Source organism: Chelonoidis abingdonii, chromosome 25 (genome assembly GCF_003597395.2).
Source record: "Chelonoidis abingdonii isolate Lonesome George chromosome 25, CheloAbing_2.0, whole genome shotgun sequence".
In the NCBI taxonomy this organism is placed as follows: domain Eukaryota; kingdom Metazoa; phylum Chordata; order Testudines; family Testudinidae; genus Chelonoidis; species Chelonoidis abingdonii.
Genome location: NC_133793.1, coordinates 5267590 through 5287648, shown reverse-complemented (window position 1 = coordinate 5287648; position 20059 = coordinate 5267590). Strand labels below are relative to the sequence as shown.

General features: G+C 44.7%; 1 protein-coding gene across 2 annotated transcripts in view; it reads right to left on the bottom strand.

Annotated features, from left to right (window-relative positions):
- CSMD2 (CUB and Sushi multiple domains 2) overlaps nucleotides 1-20059 on the bottom strand; it is a 562181-nt gene that overhangs the window by 15228 nt on the left and 526894 nt on the right. For both annotated transcript variants that reach the window (XM_032802693.2, XM_032802696.2), the window contains 6 exons: nucleotides 12801-12977; nucleotides 11785-11964; nucleotides 8800-8973; nucleotides 6433-6606; nucleotides 2145-2218; nucleotides 102-213 (listed from right to left, as the gene is read on the bottom strand). In XM_032802693.2, coding sequence (XP_032658584.1) covers nucleotides 102-213; nucleotides 2145-2218; nucleotides 6433-6606; nucleotides 8800-8973; nucleotides 11785-11964; nucleotides 12801-12977 — 891 coding nt within the window. The remainder of the gene's footprint in view (nucleotides 1-101; nucleotides 214-2144; nucleotides 2219-6432; nucleotides 6607-8799; nucleotides 8974-11784; nucleotides 11965-12800; nucleotides 12978-20059) is intronic.

The window sequence follows — 20059 nt, the reverse complement described above, 5'->3', positions numbered from 1 at the left end:
GTGGCCCCTGCCCTCTAATGCAGATTGGCCAAAGTTATGCGGTGTAAACCACATGGTCAAAGGAGTTTGTTGCATTGACAAAGCTTCTCGATGACACTTACGAACACAATCAGGCTGTACTCCACTCCATGTCAGGTTGGGGAGGCACGTTCTAGTGGTCGAGCCTTGCAGCAGGTATCCTTTCTGACACCTGAAGAACATGATGCTTCCCACCTATCGCAACAAAAAATAAAGATAAAGAGCTGGATTGTCCAGTGTAATCGACCAGCTGACGCACACTGTTCTACGCCAATCCCAGAGCGTTCAGAGCTCTTGGAAAAAACTCTGCATCAAGTGGGCACAGTGCTGCTCCATTCATAGAGGCGAGTGTGGCTTTTTTGTCATACAATTACCCCCAAATTAGCAGCATCACAAGTGATTTACAACTGATCGAAATTTTTCAAAATGTTGATTACAATATTCATCAAAATTGTGTCCATAAAAAAATCCAGGAATAAAATTTCATTAAAATGTTTAGTCTATGTTTCACCTACTCTGGTGTTATTTATTACAGTAGCAGTCAGAGGCCCTGGTCAAGATGAGGGCCCCATTATGCTAGGTGAAGTGCAAACACACAAGATATATGGTCCTTGCCTTAAGGAACAATGTTTATTTTCCTTATGATAAATGTTTAAAGGGACATTCAAAATAAATAGTGACAACAGGAAAAATCCCTTACTTACATTATCGATGCCACCTTGGCTTATGGACACTGAAAAGGATTCTAAAAATCTAATTTACTTTTCACAACTATTATTTATTTTTCACACTTTGTTCTACTGGGACTGCAGGGCCAGACTAGTCAGTTTCAGGTCCTGTTTTCATAGGCTGCTAGCATGATGCTATTTCTTTTGGGTTTCCATCATTGCAAGCAAATGCTTCCTTTTAAAGATAGAATAGATTAAAAATAAAAAAAAATTGTGAAAGCACTTTTCACTTCTAAATTCTATATAAACTCTGCTCCTTTTTAGTTTGTTTTTTGCTGTTGATGGGTTTTTGTTGCTTAAACATTTTGATCATTAAAAAACCCCACAACTAACGAACTATCAAACATTATTTCAGATTTTTCCATGGGAGTTCAAGATACATAGTGGGGTGTAATTCTAGCTCCCTCTTAAGTCAAATGTGCATTTTGCTAGGATTTTACCCATGATCATAGGGATTAGAAGGAAATGATTGATTGAGATGTACATACTTTTCTGACTCCAGTTATCACAACTTCCTGGCATTTGCATGTGTGGATGCTTACCAACCTTTTTCGCAGGCTAAACATTAAAAGCCGGCTGGAAATTTGGTACATTTGATCATCTTATCCACCTCCCACAAGGGCAGGAGTACCATAAGATTTTCCCTTGCGCTTTCTCCCACACAGTACCACCTCTGCCTTAGGCTATCAACAAACATTCTGATTTTGTGATGTTTCACCATGTGCAGGCTCTTGCGGGTTTCTGCCTGGCCGATGATGACTGGCTCTCCTTAACACAGCCCAAGAGCACAGTCTCATTCACAGCACAGGTACCAGCGCTGCTCAGATCTCTTGCCAACACCACTTACCAAAAAAACCCAAAACCACTTGCAGCATCTCCGTATTAATGAGGACCTAGAATTAACACACTAAATCCCTGGATCAAGGTAACAAATTAGCAGCTTTACTAAAAAAATCCACTTTCGGAGGATAATCCCTCCTCATGTCTCACCCTAGCGTGCAAGGTGTCTTGTGTAAAACACTGGATGAGAATCCACAGGTGGAACATGGAGGGGATCTCTCCATGACATTACATTGATTTCTTCCCCCATCAAGCCTGAGATTAGCAAAGCCACTTAAATGATCTGGATTTAAAAGTAATGGAAACAGGGCATGCAATGCTAATACTAACTCCACTAATAATAAATCTTAGTTAGCAGCGTAATCTAATACTTAAAGACACTGAAGGCTCGCTGTAGAAATATTGCACACATTGCCCGTATGCATGAAGTCCAATTGAGGTCCCAGGGACTTTGAGCAAGTCAGTGATAACCGACAACAGTACAGGTTGCACAGTCTACGCAACTTGCACTTGTGTAATAGCTAAAGAGACATGGGGATATGATGGTAATTACATTACCTGATAACCCTGGGAGTTGTTCTGCATTCCAAAGAGAGGCATACCAGGGTCAGCACATGTAGTGAGAGTTGGATCTTAAATAGAAAAAAAAACAAACACAGCCATATTAAAAGGACTCAGACACTGAGGATGTTAGTGAAATCCATTTCAGAGCTATGCATCCACCCTGCTCACTCTACAGCTATTTCACTTTCCTTTTCACATGGGATTTATGTATTTTCCAACAGAAGTAATATGTACCATCAGAGAGAATTAAACAGCTATTTCTGTCTCAGCCTGTGATGGGTCCAACACAGTGTAACATGGAAGCATTGAATCCCTCAGGGAAAAATAAGCAAGCCAAAAATCCACCAGTGGTGTATATTTCCCTCCCTTTTACAGTTCTACACACCATTCGCAACAGTTAATTTAATACATTATTAGACCTGGGATCCATGCAAGAGCAGGTACTGTGGCATCCCAGGCTGGCCTGGGCTCATTCCAATAGCATGCACCAAAGCTGCAGCAGGAGTTTCTAATTCACCTGGCCATAGTTGAGGAAAGCGCAGGAGTCGCTGGAAAAAATGAGTAACTTAAAACAGGAACCTTTTTTTTTTCTTTTCCAGTAAAAAGTCCTCCAAAAAATCCCATTTTTCAACCACCTCTAGAGAGTGTCTTTAAGTCCATGAGTAAGCAGGACCCAACCCACAATCTTAATTTAGAGACACAGACAGTTCCCCCAGCTGCACTGGCATCACGGAATGTCTAACAGATTATTCTGTTATCACTGTCTGGGCAGGATGGGAAATACAAGCATTTTTAAAGGCATATTGGTAATGTCTCCCCCACCTGGGCATTTCAGGTATTACAAAACCCTCTTCCTGGCCGTTCGGACGATGCTGAAATGTCGTCACTTTGCGCACTGACGTGCAGCCTCTTAGTTTATTGGTCATTTTCTTCTTTATCAACAGGGTTGTTTAATCTCATTTTCTAATGCTCCAGGCAGGGTTTACACTGGGAATAATAAAGTGGTTTAATTCCAGGTTCCATGCATGGTCCTGGAATAGCTGGATTCTGTTACAATAATCTGCAGTGAAACAGGTCTTGGTCTTGACATGTAGGTCCCATCTGTGCTATAGTTATTATGGTACTAGGTCACCCATATGCAATGCAGTTGTGCTCTGATGTGACTTTTTGGTTTTGGCCTACGAGCGGCACTAGCTCCCTTTATATCTTCCCTGCCTTTCTGAGGTCGACAAGCAATGTTATGAAAGTTGTTCGGAGCGGTTTTCCATCAGGATTCTGCTCGGCTGCCTCTGTCACCAAACACTCATCTTAGAACCCTGCTATTTCATGGTGATTGATGGTGACCAGAGATGTTAATGCATCTCAGATATATAATCTCTCTTTATGCCTAGTTTGGTCTCAATCCATCAGAAGATGGATACATGCAAGTCAGAAATACCTGCCATTGTCATTACAGCATATATCACTTCCTTCTCCCAGTGCGTAGACAAGAGCTCTGAAGCAGTTGAATATAAGCAGAAATGTATCAAGTTTGTCCCTGAGTTCCAAACTGATCAAAGAAGCTGTAATTCCTGCCTGATAGGTAGCAGCAGCAAGGCTGACTGGGAGATGAAAAACCAAACCAATCCCAAACCAACCAAACACACAAGCAAAGATACTGAGGATGGACAGTCTCCTGCTGGATCCATTGGGGAAGCAGCACTGGCTGACAAAGTGCCATTTCCTTGCAAACTCTGTGAGTTTTGTGAACCTATGAGATTGACAGGCCAGAGTGAAGCTGAAAAGCCCCCTCTCCTGCAGTAGGATGAAAATGGGAGAATTTTTTGGAACAGGAGCAGCTCTGAATAAGACTCTGCCCAGCGATGGGCTGAGAACAGCTGATATGGATGGATCAGTAGGTGACCTGGGTGTAAAATTGGCTGTGGGCAATGTACATGGGCATTGCATTTGGGCCTTGATCCCGAGTCCTTGAGTCGGGCTCAGCAGGAATAGGCAGTGCACAGATGCACAGAAGTTTAAATACCAGCCAGACCCATGTGCATTGAGCAGAAGTAAGTCACAAGCTCCTTGGGTGCTGAGTCCCTCACGTGCAAGAGCGCAGGATAAAAACAGGGGCTGTGATTGCGACATTAGCAATACTGGCAGTAATAGGGGCTCAAACCACTTGGTGAGGGCCTGGTATAAATGCACAGAACAAGCAGATGTCAGCAGACAATGGGAGTGCCTGCAGAATCTCCACAATGCTGGATCGGGGTCTCCTATGGCCATGATCCTGCTCTTTACCCCTGTTTACACTGAGCTGCTACGTGAAGCACCCTGCACCACACTGAGCAGGATCAAACCTTCTCTGGTAACTCTGCTAAAAAGAGACTCAAATCAATCGGATGTATCCAGACATAGGAAACACACAGTGAGACAAGCCCTCACAATCAAACACACAGCAGGAGCAGAGATCACTCCTCTCCTCATGGCGACTACGGGGAAAAGGGCACACCAATGCTGTAACTAGCAGGCCCAGAGTTTGATTCCTTATGACCTGATTAATCAGCCTCTCCATAGAGCATCCTTACGTGCTTCCCTGAGCTCTCCGCAGGTCCTTGGGAACCGCACTGAGTTGGTAAACAAGGGATACAAAGTGCAGCCGGTCGGGGCTGCAACACACAAGCTAATTCATTTCACTTATTCAGCTCTGCTGAGCTTTTGACATTTGTCACCGGTGCGGTTTCCATGGCATCTGATGGAGGCCCCCTAGATAAATCAGAGTGTCTAAACTCACTAACTAACTCAAATGAAGTCCCATCCCACAGATGAGGTGGAGGCTGATGGATCATGCCAGGTGAGGTGTATTAAATCCGGGTCTCTGGGCTGTATTTTGGGGATCTGAGAGCCTAGCCATCTAATGAACCTCGAGATCGGAGGGGATCTGAATAAATAATGCTTTTCTGTCATCTGCCTGGACTGGAAATAGACATGCTGGATCAAGGTTTTCATAGGCAGACAAGTTTTTTCCCTTCCTGTGATTTGTACTAGGGAGACAAATTTGAAGGAGGAAAATAAATTTCATTGGCAATATAAACGACTGTGTTATTGCACTCTTTAATGCTACACTCTTCCAGAGGTGTGGATGCCACATCCTGAGCGTATATTACAGGGCCCTGAATAAGGACTCGTGGAGAAGTGATGAAACATTGGAGGTGAACCCAGCTCTGGTAATTAAATGCCAAGATGCTCTGGTGACCGGCGCTACATGCACAGCTAATGGTACATGTATACTTGGCTAACTTGCTAGATTAAAGATCATGAATGGTAGAATGAAATCTGATTAGTCCTTCCTCATCACAGCATCCCACATATGAGAGCAAGCCTGCTATTGAGGGCAGGTAAATTTAGAACAATGCAACTTCTTTGCTCCTGGTGGCCAGATGATAAGGTGATGGTGGCACTAGAAATGGCTAGTTAGATGGACAAGTTAGAGGGATAGACGGCATGTTGTCAGCCCATGGAATTCATTGCCAGAGAGCCAGAGTCAACTACTGAAGCTAGAAACAGATGAGAATGATCTGACTACTAATGATTATGTACGGCCCTGAGCTTTCGTGGGGCCCTGGAAACCACTGGGAAATGACAGACAAGGGATTTGTTAGGGATATGGGGATTTGTATCCAAGTCAGCAGGTCAACTCCACAGCTATGCACAGTAACTCGTATGGTTCTGTATTCTATGGACAGCACCTTTACCTTTCCAGAGATCTCCTGTTCTGCTGGGAGCAGCTGCCATTTTGGGTCCCATTCAAATACAGCATGTTACAGAGGATACACATGTTGCACTTTACTTTGTTCCATCAGGACCACTTGTGACAATCTGGCCCTGGCTGTGGATGGTGAGCACTTCTGGAAATGTGGCCCCGGGTCCCATCAGCAAACATCTCCCACAGGTTCCAGGGACTGGGACTTTGCCATGAAATACGGATGGCCAGTGGGGATGGCCAATAGGCAGAGCAAGTGTCTGGAGCCAGGAAACTTGCAAGTGAGGTGAGCCCACACCCAGATCTGTTCTGAGATTTAATGGGGAGGAGAGTCTGACAAGTTAGCAGAAGGAAGATGAATTTGCCATGTGCTGGTCTTCTCTGCAGAAGAAGATCAACTATCTTCCTTCAGCTCTAACCACAGGGGACAGGGCCAAGTAAGCAGGTGAAAGGGGGTAGGAGAGACTGAATAGATTGATGGGGGAAGGGACAATTGAAACTTTGGAATGAGAAGTCAGATTCAGGATGCTCCCTTACCTATGCAGCTGGGCTGGGTTCCACTCCACGTCCCATCAGACTGACAGAACCTCCGAGCTGAGCCCACCAGCACCAGTGGGGACTGGCAGGAGAATGAAACAGATGAACGGTAGGTGAATCCTCTGTCTTCTCTCCTGCCTTGAGCTGGTGTCCCGGGGTCACCACAGAACACCGCTAGAAAAGCCAAAGGATAGTCAGGGGATGGCGACGAATCTCAGTAAGGGCAAATAGTGTTAATGGGTTAAAGACAATTGTATTAATGGCCAAATCCTCCCAACCTCAGCTTTCAAGCACTGCGATGGCTCAGGAAATTACTAGTGGCAGAAGGTGCGCTGGCTGCTTTCTGCTCACTTCTGTCTTTTTGTCAATTACTGTTTAATTAACTTTCACTTTCCAACATCTCCTGGCAGGGAGGAGAAACAGACGGTTTGAATCCTTTTTTTTTTTGGTCTTTTTTCTGCACAATGGTGTGTTTAACTTTGACTGTATCTTTAATTGCACAAGGTCAAACTGCCACGCGGCGCCATGTCAGACGTAAAGCCCGTTAATTATATAATAGCCAGGGGAAAGGTGTAAGGAGCGCGTTCGGGTCTTTGTGCTGTTTAATATGAAAATGGCTATTGTGCAGCTGCCAAATACTCAAAGCTAAAATCCGGCTTTATCATTCTGAGCTGTTTCATTAATCTGTATTGTATCACGCACACAGGTTTTCATGCAGCCACAGGGCCTTGTCTTTGCGCCACATTCCAAGGCTTACTGTAACACTACGAGGCTCTTTTCATGTAAGGCCTTCACAAGCTGCAGGGGCCAGAATTTCAGAAGTGCTCAGCTCCAACAGAGGCACTTAAATCAGAGCCAGACTTTCAGAAGTGCACAGCCCATTGAGTGCCTGGTGGGTGTTGAGTGTCTTTTGAAAATCTGGCCTCCATTTTGCATGCTAAGTGCTTGGAAAGCTGGGTCCTGATGGATTACCTTCATACCACTCCTCTAAAGTGGTGATGAGTGTCTCCATGTTACAGAGGGATGCAGCAGTTGGGTAACTTGCAGAGCAAGCGGGTGACAGGGATGGGGAGAGCACCAAAACTCCTGGCCCTATCATTCAGAGCACCACACTTCTTCCTTTTCGCCAGCATACTGCCATCCACCTCTGTCCTGATGAGGTGACGCCCTTGCCTCACTGAAGTCAGTGGTAAAATTCCCATTGATCTCAATGGGGTCAAGATTTCACCTGGGGTCAAGAATCACTGAAGTTAGGTGTCCAAACCCATATGAATGTTTAATGCCCGACGGGGGAAGTCCTTGTCTTGTGAGGATGGGACAAGGATTCTCCCCTGAGGAACAGACATAGCTGTGAGCGATTGGGGGGGTGTCTCAAGCCTGGGCCCCCAAACAGTCCTCAGACCACAGCCACCACCAGCAGCTCATAGGTACTAACAGGGAGTGTGGGCTGGTGGACCCTACCTAGGTCACCTTAGGCACTGCCCACTAAGCTCCCAATTGGAGAGCACATCTGGCTTCTTTGATTGGCTCAGACTCACTATTTAAGCCAGAAGGAGGCACAGCAAGTTGTCTGAGTAACTATTTGAACCCCTGGCTAGTTGCAACGTTGGACCTCTGCCTTCTCGCCTGACTCCTGAGACCTGCCTTGTTCCTGATTCCTGACTTCCTGTCGTGTTCCTGCCCTACTTCCTTTTTCCAGATCCCTGCCTTCTACAGCACATCCCTGGCTACGGATTCCGGCTCAGATCCTCGGCTTGGTTCTTGACTTTGCCTCTGACCTCCTGTGCCTGGTGTCAGGCTCCTGCTTTCACCACTAGATCTGACCACCCATGTCCTGATCTATGACAATAGCTAATTCCCATTATTTGAGAAACAATGTATAAAATCCCACCATGAGTTTCATCCCCCATCAGGCACACCTTTAACGGATGGTATTAACAACTGGGTCATGATCCCTAACATCCGCTTCCAAGATGCAATTCACCCTTATGTACCAGGCAATTTCCAGAGCAGCAGCCAAGGTTATGCTTTACAGAAAAGTGTTTTGCCTTTAATTCAAAATATTTCCTGCTACTGTGGGTGCAAGCATGAGGTGGGGGGAACAAGTCAATCACTAATTGTGGAGGGGTGGGAAGAGACTTCCCCCATGGGCAGGTTATGCCATAATAGTCCATTATGGAGATTTCATACCTTTCTCTCAAACGTCTGGTACTAGCCAATGCTCGAGAGAAGATACTAGATTGGACGGACCATTAATTGGATCAAGAAAGACTACTCCTTTGGAGGTGGTGGGGCACGGGGGTGTTGGAGTTTCAAGGCTAGTGCTCCATCCCCTTTCCACATAAATACACATGGATGTCTGCTTACGAAAACACTGTGGCAGTTCTCCGGTCCATGTCCCATTCCCTTCACAAGTCAGGATGGCAGGTAGCGAGAGCTGGTATCCTTCCAGGCAGACATAGCTCACGCTTGAGCCCCAGCTGAAATCTGAGCCCACGACTTTCCCATTGGGGATGACTTGTGGGGATTTACAGGTGATAGCTGAGCAGCAAACAAAAAGCATATTCAGTTCTAATGACTTCTCAGAGTAGTTACAAATCCACATAGGAGCAAAGTTACTTTCTGTGAACTGAATGCATCACAGGGAATTTACCTAGAGGGGGTCTGTGCACACTTTCTGTTATATGCGTGTGTGTTTGTGTATCCTGGGATTTTCTCTTTGCGTTTTAGGGTCAACTAAATCCCAAACCTCACAGTCAGATCAGCAGGCTTTTGCTAGCTTTCACCTAAGATTATGAATCTGATCCCAGCTTAGTGGGAACATCACCCCAGGTACTCCAGAAGTTTCACAAATTTTGGAAAACCTAGACAAGTTTCAAGTTAGCGATTAACTCAACAACTAGGTTGAATTTTGCCTGGCTGGAAAGTTTTACAGTACTCTGCTTTCAAGTGCATATGAGCATGGGGGCAGATTTTCAGCTGTTGGTGTAAATCAATGTAGCTCCCAAGTGAGAATCTAGCCACATTGTGTCTTGCTCTTGCTACATTAGCTCAAAGTGGCAAGAAATAAAAAGAAGGAAGTGTTTAACTTCACAGCCTTGCAGGGGAGTGAAGTATTTATGGAAGATCCCAAGTGACCTGCATTTCTGACAGGTGGACCTTAAGAACTTTGCAGTCTGAGATCAGACAAGCATCTAGATGCTGCTTCACATTTTGTCAGTACCCTTGGGTCAGCAAAACACTGACAAAGAAATCAGCCTCTCTCGCAAGATACCCAGTGCTTCCGCATTCTGATCAGAGAAGTAGAGGCAACCATAGCTCTGAAAAATAATACAAGCAGGGGGTAGAAAAGCTTTCCAGACCTGGGAGGCAAAGAAAATGCTTCATTCAGGTTTGATTTGAGTTTAGGGTGAAGACTTGCATATTTATGCAAAGTAGGGGGTAGAAAAGCTTTTCAGACCTTTTGGGAGGCAAAGAAAATGCTTCATTCAGGTTTGATTTGAGTTTGGGGTGAAGACTTGCACATTTATGCAAAGTGCTTCAGCCATTCATAATGGGGGAGATTCAAATCTCTTTTACAATGGTGTAAATCCCCAATAATGCCACTGAAGTCAATGGATGTACTCCAGAGTTACACTGGTGCAAACTGGATCAGAATCTGACCCTTAGAGGCTACCCCAGTTTGGAGAAAGCTCTGTTTTAGAGGGTGCTTGCTGTCCATGTTTGATTTCAAATAAAATGTGGCTTTCATATAAACATACTTTTTATTTTTAAATGGACACATTTGATCATTAAGAGGGGCCACCAGTTCTTCAACTCTCCCTTTCAAACCATGACATGTCCAAAAGGAAGTCAGGCTGGTTCTGAGGTTTGTTAAGAATGATTTGCATTAGCTCTACCATCACACACTGTTGTGTTGATTGAAAGCTGTTGCATTGCAGATTGAGGCTGGGATTGTCAAAGGAACTCAAGGGGCTTCGGAGTGGTTAGCACTCAGTTCTGTGCAATACCAAGGTGGAGAAAGTGGCTCAAGACAGAGTGAAAAACCATTAAACATCAAACACCTCTGATCATTAGTAAATGTGCAAAGAAGAAACTATGGCAAACACATGAAAACTATGTGACTCTTAAATCTGAGCTACTGTAGGATGGACAGATTCCCCCAGTGTGAAAGTTGCTCTGAAGACTATATACACAGCTCAACAGCACTTTAGCATAGCAGAGCTATAATACCGTCGATCATTTCTACAAGAAATACTTATGAGCGAAATGCAACAGTTATTGGAACCTGAGATATTCAAGCAACTGGATTAGTAAGCCATAAATCATACTTAAGAAACCAGAAACTGCACAGGTTAAGCATTTTGCAGCGGCTGGGTAATTTCAAAGTCTATCACTACAAGGTAAAGGCATGGATTATTTATATCTTCTAAACTACCATGCGGGTTCCACACTGTGGTGGCTACTTTTGGATCCTCTTGTGCATTGGGATGCTTACGACGACAGATTCTGCAGCCCACTTTTAACTAGGCTGGGGCCAATCGTCCCTCCTACAGCATGTCATGCACACAGTTGGGCTGCCCAGAGGAGCCGGAGTGGGTGCTACTTTTAAAAATCATTTATTGCGTGCGCTCCTGCAAGCTTTCCATGTTCTGTGCATCTTGACCTCCTGCTGTCTGTCAGGTGACACTACCAGGGCAAATGTGACGATGTGCACTGTGCCAAGTTTCCCTCCACTAAGCAGAGCGAGCTGCATGCAGTAACCATGTGCAGTTATTTGCACCAGGGCAAAGGATGTGTGTGAGGGCAGGGGGAAAGCCGGATGCTTCTAACTCAGAATGGAAACATTTTGCCCTGGTGCAGGGCAATGGAGAATCAGCTCCAGGTTCTCCTAGAGGGCAGCAGATTTACTTTCACTGGCCATACTGAACTACAGTCCAGTGAATGTCCTATTTGTGACTATTTGGCTGCACGTGATATATCATACAGCGCCTGGCAATTTGAGTAAACGGTATCCCCGCAGGGTAAATATAGGAGTATTTCTCTCTTTTAAACTACAGTACAGGTTACATGGTCATTATTTTTGGACCTACTCAGCATAATTTGCTTGAATGAGTGAGGGATTGATATGGTTTAGAGACTCTTAACTTCCACTGATGACCAGTTACTCACCAGTAGTTCCAATGATAACTCCTATAATTGCTTCATCAATAAGAGCACAGAGTTCAGAGTCTGGCCCCATGTTGTTATGTGGCACTTTCGCAGTAAAGCTTACTAAGATATCATTAGTTACAGGAGCCTTGAGGCCTGCAACCTAATATCCTCAGACATCTATAGTAAATGGGGTCTCACCCTTGCAGACAGGTTTGGTGCCGTTCCAGGTTCGGTCTTTTGTGCAAATCAAAGAGGATGCCCTGTCCGACTCCATCATGTAGCCAGGAATGCACTGAAACACTACCGTTTTATTGTAGTTAAAGTCATTTCCCAGCCTAAAGCCATTGGCTGGTACACCAGGATCCCCACAGTTTATCACTGGGAAAGGAGAAGATGCAATGGTTAAATTTTCTGGTGCACATAACATGTCTCAAGCATATGGATATGCAATGGCTAGAAACCTCACAGTCTCCACTATCTTTCAACAGATGATGGTGATCTATCAGCCACAGATCTTTGGGCGACAGGGTAAACCAGGGAGCTGGCTCAACCAGGGCAAAGTTTGGAAATGTGTGTGCAAAAAACTTTGCCCATGCTCAGTGGAGTGGACAATAGTCATAACAAATGGCACTAAGGCCTAGCATTATGCAAAACGACGTGTTAATTAGCACATTACGGGGGCCCTGAGGTTTAATCATAAGCCGTTAACATGCCTTTAAACATGGCTTGTCCCTGTTTGTCCTAGATGCTGTATGATGTTTGCAAACAGAATACATTTTCCTAACACAGGCCTGGCATCATCAGCACCTTTCATCTGTCATTCTAAGCACCCAAGTGAACACAATAAATGTTCAACAAAAGCTTCTGAGCTATGGCCAAATCAGGGCACATTCTGGGAGCTGACAGGACTCCTCTGTAGCACAGCTTATGTCTAGTCATGAGAGTTATGACTGCAGAGCACATAACTTAGCTGAAAAGACCACCTGAAGCTGGAATATTCCATGAGGCATTCGGGGCCTCAAAGAGTTTGCACGAAGAATTATTTCCACTGGAAGTAGATAGTTTTATTACACTTTTGAACACAATGGGTTTACATGTGCATGCTGATGCCTGCAAGTCTTAAACTGGAGTCACATGCATTCTTGGAATACCTAGCCCTAGCGCCTTACGTTTGTTATTCACCTTGTCTCCCAGGAATCCACTCAGATGCTCACCTGTACACTCAGGAGTGCTGCCTGTCCAGGTCCCGTTGACAGTACAGTGCCTGCTCAGCACTCCCGTGGAATAATACCCTTCCCGGCACTGATATATAATGGAGCTGGAGAAAACCAAGCCGTCATTAAACACAACTCTTGCATTGCTTGGAGTCCCTGGGTTTCCACAAGATATAACTAAAAAGCCAAAACAGCAGAATTAGAAAAAAAATTAAAGATAACCCTGATCTCAACCGAAGCAATTTAGCTGCAAAAACCTCTGGATTAATTAGTGGGCCACATGCTGTTTTGGAGTGAAATCAACTGTACCTACCAATGCAAGTAAAGAATCCCAAGAGTAATGGATACAACTTGCCCTGGGTAACCACGAGGAAGCACATCTCAATGCTGTGTGACTTCTGTGGTGAGCGACTGAGAAGTTCTCCTGCACCAGAAGCTAATTTCTCCAGCACAAGATACTCCAGCACATACCCCATTAACTTTACACTGGGATTCAAGAACATACCCCGGCTGCAAGCCTCTCTGGATTACAGGTCTCTACTGAATTGAAAGAGGTGCTGGTTTTATGCCCCTGGATACTGGTCACTCTGCAGGATTGAGCCTTAAATTAGCCGAACTTGACATGCAGCTCAAAGAGACAAAGCTGGGCTCTAGGTGGAATGATGGAGGAGGAGGTGGCACGTAGACAGCTCAGAACTAGCAGGTTATTGGAGTCTCTCATTGCTAGTCTGAATTCAAGCCCAGATTGGTAGTGTCCAAAACTGACAGCCATTGAATGATGGCTCAGTGAGTTGCGTGACACAAGGTGGGTTCAACCCAGTTTCTAGAAGTGGCTGCACAAATGGAGAAACTGGCAATGATTGTCACATCAGTGTCAATAGAGGAGCCAATATGGGCCATGAGACACCTTGTTTTCCCTTCAGGTGCTTCTTGCAGCTCAAGATTATGACACATCTGGGCATGGGAATTGGCACCCTGATCTGGCTCTGAATTTCACAGCTGGCTTCAAGTCTCTATCATGGGTTGAACCAAACCCTTAGGTCCCAGCTCTGTAGACAGTTAAATTCTTGGGATCTGAGCGTCATAGCAGGGGCTCGTGTCTGCTTTGGAAGCCAATCTTTGCAGACTCCAAGGGAATTGAAGTAGCAGGGGACTCAGCTACCCTTCCATAATGGCAGCCATTCCTGCTTATTGCCTGCGTTTATCCAATTATGCTTTCAGCTGGGGGAGACTATTGCGAGGATACAATGATAGGTTTGTCAGCAGCCAGGTTTTATGTCTCAGCTGCCTCGGTACCGCTGCAATAAAAGGGCATCAGACTGAACAGCAGTACGCACAGTCCTGTCATGGCAAAATAAGTACCTGCAATAATTGCATCCAGCCCTCACTTACTGTGGAATTACAGTACATGAAAGAAAATCACATGAATCAATAAAGGCTTAAACCGTTTGTCTTTGACTATTTAACAAAGGAAATTCCCCTAGCAATGCAGCTCTGTCTTGCATGCTGCAAGAGCATCAGTTTGGAAATAACAAGGTGCCCAGGTCTCCAGGCTCTCTCGCTGTCCCCTACACCAGACACTGGTAGGAATGGAATCTTGCCTGCCATTCCACACAGGTAAATGAATCTCACTTGAGTCATGGTATGAATGCCCTGTGCACAGCTGCTCAGTGGAAGGACAGGCCCCCTTCTTCCTTTTTACTTGGTCTGCTGACAGCAGGTTAACATATGAGCTTGTCAGATGTGTATCTGTTTGACAGGGAGAAACTAATAACCATTTCAGCTTGTGTGCGCAGACATTTTGCATGGCACGAAAATCACGCGGGGAGCTCTCTAGTTACAGATTCCTCAGGCAGCCAAAGTCTCAATGATACCTAGTGTCATTTCCAATAAATGTGGGGATAAAAGTCAGATTCTATCAGCTTAGGAAAAGCACTGGATTAATATTTCACTGTCGTGTTTATGCATCATCCTCTCTCTCCCCCCACAACCTACCTCGCATAAGCAGATACACCAAAATGCACACAGCCAATTCTGAAATAGCCACTGCTACAAAAATTAATTGTGACTTCAGAAAAGGTGTCAATTGGAAAGGAATGATGACAGTGCAATGTTACGGCACAGTCAAGCATGTGAATATAGAGTAGTAATTTCAATCAGACATCTGCCAAGAGCCTGCATTGCCCTGGATATAAAAGAGACCTCAAACTTATAGGCAAATACTCAGACTTGAAAGTCATATTTAAAATAACTCAGAGCCCAATCCAGGAAGCCACAATCCATGTAAAGAATCTCCCACGGCATTAATGGGAGCTGAGAGCACCTTGCATAATCAGGTGACAGAAGAAAACTGAACGGCACTGGTGTTTGCAGGGAGCACATATCAAAATCAACCCCACTCCTCACTGAACAAGAAAATAATCTGACAAGCAAAATACATGGGTTGGGACTGTTGGTCTTGTTCCTTCTTTAACTGGAAAATATTTCAAGGGATGAGACCCATATAAAATGATAGATTTTAACAAAAAGGGTCAGATCTTCAGCTGCAATGAAGGAGTGCAAAGGTGTAGGGAACCCATGGCCCTGCCCCCTTTCCTTTGGCCACACCCCCACACTGGTGGCAGGAAGGGGAACTGTCATGATGATTCTGTACCACCATCCCCCTAAACTGGGGTGAGCCTCCTGCGGCTTGTTACAGTGGCTGGATTGATGCCAGGAGTGTGGTGCAAAGCAGCCACACTCCGGCTCTGAATCTGGGTTTATAAATCTCCACCTGCATTACTAACAGCTTGTCAGCCTGTCAAAACGGAGAGGGATTTAACAATCTAATTCACTTTTCACACTTTATGCTGATTATTTTCTTGAACTTCCCCTCAGCCGTGGAAAGTGAAATTAGATTGATCTGTTTAGTCAGTTTCACTTTGGGGGTCTAGCAGTAATGATACTGTGGTGTTCTGCAGTGCCTTTCCTCTCAGGGTCTCAGTGCGCTTTCAAATGAGTAATGAATGGTGCCCCCAAGGGAGGCATTATTATGCTGATTTTAACAGATGGGAAAATCAGGCAGGGAAAGATGAAATGATTTGGCCAAGATCACATAATGATCCTGTGGAATAGCTGGAAACTATTCCACAGGATCCCAGAAACGAACCCAGAAACCCACGAACCCAGAAACGCTGACTCCACGTTCTCTGCTCTAACCACTAGACACCTTCTCCTCACAGAGCTGAGAACAGAACCCAGGAGTCCTGACTCCCAATCCCCTGCTCTAACCACTAAGACAGCCTTACCGTATTCCAGAGTTAGCGCAACATACTCTGGTTTATGAGCAATGCAGTGGAATGCTTACCACTAAAAATGATGTATATAGACACACACATCTAATTGCAAACATTTCTATTAATCCCTAATTGTTGTAAATCTCTTCACCCCATGCTTTTTTGTTTCCGTAGCACATCTATATTTTGTGCCTATATTATTCTGATGGAGGCCCTCTGAAACCAACACGATAGACGTGGCTGTTAAAAGTAATCACCATTGGTGCTAAAGATAAGGAGAGAGCCCTGTGCCGGGCGGGAGACCAGGCCGAGAATTACAATGAGGAAGGCGAGCGTTGCTTGAGAAGTAAAGGGACTTTATCATTTGTGGTGGTACATGAGATTCACTAATGGAGTGCCTAATACCATTATAGAGAGACAGCAGCTCAGTGGTGAAACTGACTGCGTGCCTACACAAGACAGTAACAGAGCATAAGCAGCATCCTTATTTCCCGGCACGAGTTATCTGCACCGACCAGCAAAGTCTGAAAGAAGCTGGAGCAGATTAGTGAATCCAGATCAACACACAAACATCAGACTGTGGTCAGACCCCTGAAACACACCTGTGGACCAAGATTTTGAAAAAAAAAAAGAAAAAGAAAAAACTCAGCATCAGCTCATGTTTTCAATAGAGCTCAGTGCATTGGGTGCTGAGACTGTTTGAAAATCTGGCTGTAAATGGAGCAACGGGAGCTGGGCAATTGAAAATCTGGCCATGAACTCTTCTGAAAATTTGCCTGCTGATGTAGTTCGGAAGTTGTAGATCCTTTCAACACGTAATTGTTTTCCCCCGTTGCTGTTACATCGAGGGCAAGTTTGATTGCTTTCCTGCATGGTTTCCTACCTATTGAAGTTCCGGTTATTAAACAAAGATGGCTACTAATCAAGAGTGACTTCAAAATGAAGGTGAGTAGTAACAGTTATTGGTATAGGAGTTTTCACCAGGTGGAGCTTGTGACGTTTCATTCCATATTCTTTATGAAAATATGCTTATGATATGAATATACATAATAGATACTTTATGCAAGAAGGGTCTTGTAAGATATCATTGGAAAGGTTATAATTTACTGAACATGATGATCCAATTTGTATGCATGTATCATTTCTGTATCTAAAGTTAGGAATATGGACTATGTAACCATTACAACTGGGTGTGTATTGGGAAGACACTCACCAGACGACAGGCCATCAAATTTGATGAGCCATCAGGAAGGAACAACAGAACAAGGAAGATACTAATCTCTCCCCCTTCTGGGAGGTGTCCCCGGACATAACTGTGACACTACTGGGCCAAGTGGTCTTGTCATCTGATATTAAACATTACCTGGGACTTGCAACTTTCCACTGGAAGAGAAGTGGGGGGTACAAAGGATTGCCACCTTATGTAAATCCTAGTTAAGGGTGGGGAGGAAGACAAACAGGACTCCTCCTCTCCATGGCCTGTCTGCTCAAGAAGAAAGATTGCTAAAGACACCTAAAGGGGAGGTGGGAGGGAGTCCAGACTGAGACAGGGGTCCAGTCTGAAAAGAAATATAATTGGAACCCTGAATCACAGAAGCTTTGTAACCTGCCTAAAATAACATTTAGGATAAGAAATTACATTTTGTAACCCGTTTCTTAAATATATTAAGCTTAGTTTGCGTACTTTGGCTTATTTGCTCAGTAATCTGCTTTGTTCTGTTTATTATCTCTTTAACCATTTAAAATCCATCTTTTGTAGTTAATAAACGTATTTCTTGTTTATAACATACCCCCGTGTGTACAGTTCATAATTGAATGGGAGGTGGGGGGGATAAGAGGTTGTGCATACCTTCCTCCACATTGAGGGAGGAGGCGGATTTTATAATATATCTTTGGGTCCACACTCCAAGGGAGGTGGACGCCTTAGTACTGGGGCAAGTCCCTTAAGTTGAACCTTCCCAGAACTGATCTCAGTGTCTGTTTCGTTCTGCAGTTTGGTGCTGCCCTGCCTGTGTGTGGCCTGGAGGAAGCTCAAAAGCTTGGCTCAGCAAGACAGGTAAGAAGGGTGCCCAGGTCGGCATAACAGGCATGCTCAGTGGTATCTCAGCACATCAGGTGGCATCCACCTGTCACAGAGTCTTCCAAGTTCTTTTTCTGTGAGCAAGTTTTGACTCTTGGGAAGACATGGCATGTGGTGGTTAGTTCTGAGTTATGTCAGGGGGTGAAGAGGCAGCTTGGGGAGAGAGGGAGCAGGGGAGTTTGGTGTCTGCCTTGGGCTCTGATTAGAGTTAATTCTTGAGGCCATTTGCTTCCAGGGAACCAGGCAGGGGCGTTGGGATGAGATTCCCAGAAGAAGGGAGTGTCCTGTGGGCTGCTTGACCATCTCAGTTCAGGACTGATGTATGTGCCTACACATAGCGAGTTACATTTAGAATACACTCAGACTATGTCGCTGATTTACCCTCCCCTGGGAAGCCAAGCTACAAGGCCACAGATATCAGCTACCATTTGGCATAAGGGGCATCGCACGTATCAGAAGAAGGGGCCATGTTATTATTTATTTACTACAGAGGCTTCTAGGGCACATGTTCTCATTCCATACCGTTACATACAGTGCTGCTCTTAACATTCCCTCTGCCTGGCAGGGTGAATCCCATTGAACTACACTGAGTGGTGTTTCTTTTAATTTTTTTTTTTAAAAGGTCCTGTCCCTTCAGAACTGGTGGCATTTTAAGGCTCCATGATTGTCAAACCTGAAGCAGAGCAATTCCCTCCAGGAACAACAATAAAGCTTCTCTTCTCCTCTCCCACAGATTAAAGCTGTTTACTAAAGAGGATTCCAGTCTAGGTAGCATGTAAATAAAATGTCCCACACATGCCCCCTGGTCTAATCCTTACAGCGGACAGAATCATCCTTTTGGGTCTTGCTGCCAGTCAGCAGACAGGCTGAATTGGTCTAACAATGCCTGACACATCAGGCAAAACCCACTGCGTGGAATAACCCATAGCTCAGAGCCTTTGGCGTCCTAAAGCCTTCACTTTGCAGATGGTAATTTACATACTGTTTAAATTAAATAGTAACCTACATTCCACCCAACATGCAGAGGGGGGAAAAAAATCCTGTCACAAGCATATTCTCAGTGGTCAAATTGGGATAAATTAAAATAAACATATTTCTGTTTACTTAAACTGGCAAACACCAGCGAGGGTCCTGCCTCATTCTGGTTGCGGATTTTGTTTAATTCATCTGGCGTGATAATAAACACGCTAAAAGCAAATGTTTCATTCAGCTTTTCAAGGAAGGGGAGAAACTATAAAGCTTAATGGCAACTAACAATGCAATTGCAGCGTCTATTGTGCAGAAGAGCAAGTGATTTTTGTTTTGTTCCCCCGGTCCCTCACTCCTTTGTACTGTGCATGGAGAGATGGACGGCGAAGCAAGTAGGGGAAGGGAGGGGAGCTTGTAAATTTGCATTTACATTTTAAAACTTGCTGGAAATTAAAGCTAAATGGGGCTTGAAAGCTGAGATTTTAGAAAGCCTGGAAAGCTGGTTCTACTGGAAACGATGCGGCTGCTGCTGTCTAACACAGTCAGCAGCGCTGAGCGGTTCCAGCCACTACCTATATTTGGCTCGTTTGATTTCAATCCATTTGTACGTTATGAAAAAACGATTGTAGGTTTTTAAAAAATAATTCCTCCTCTTTTTTGTTTGAATTTTAGAGCAGTTGAAAGGCACCTGACAGCTCAAGGGAATAAAGTCCCTTTCCTTACCCAGCTGGGCCCTCAGAAGATCTGGATTCGGGTTCTGCCTCTGCCACATCCCTTCTCTATGACCTTGGGTGAGTCATGCTGGTCCTGATTCAGCAAAACACTTTAAGTTAAGCATATGCTTAATTTCTGTGGTCTTCAAAGTGAAGCTCGTGCTCAGCTGCTTTGTTGGACTGGGATATAACCTCTTTCTGCTGCAGTTTTCCCACTTTTTC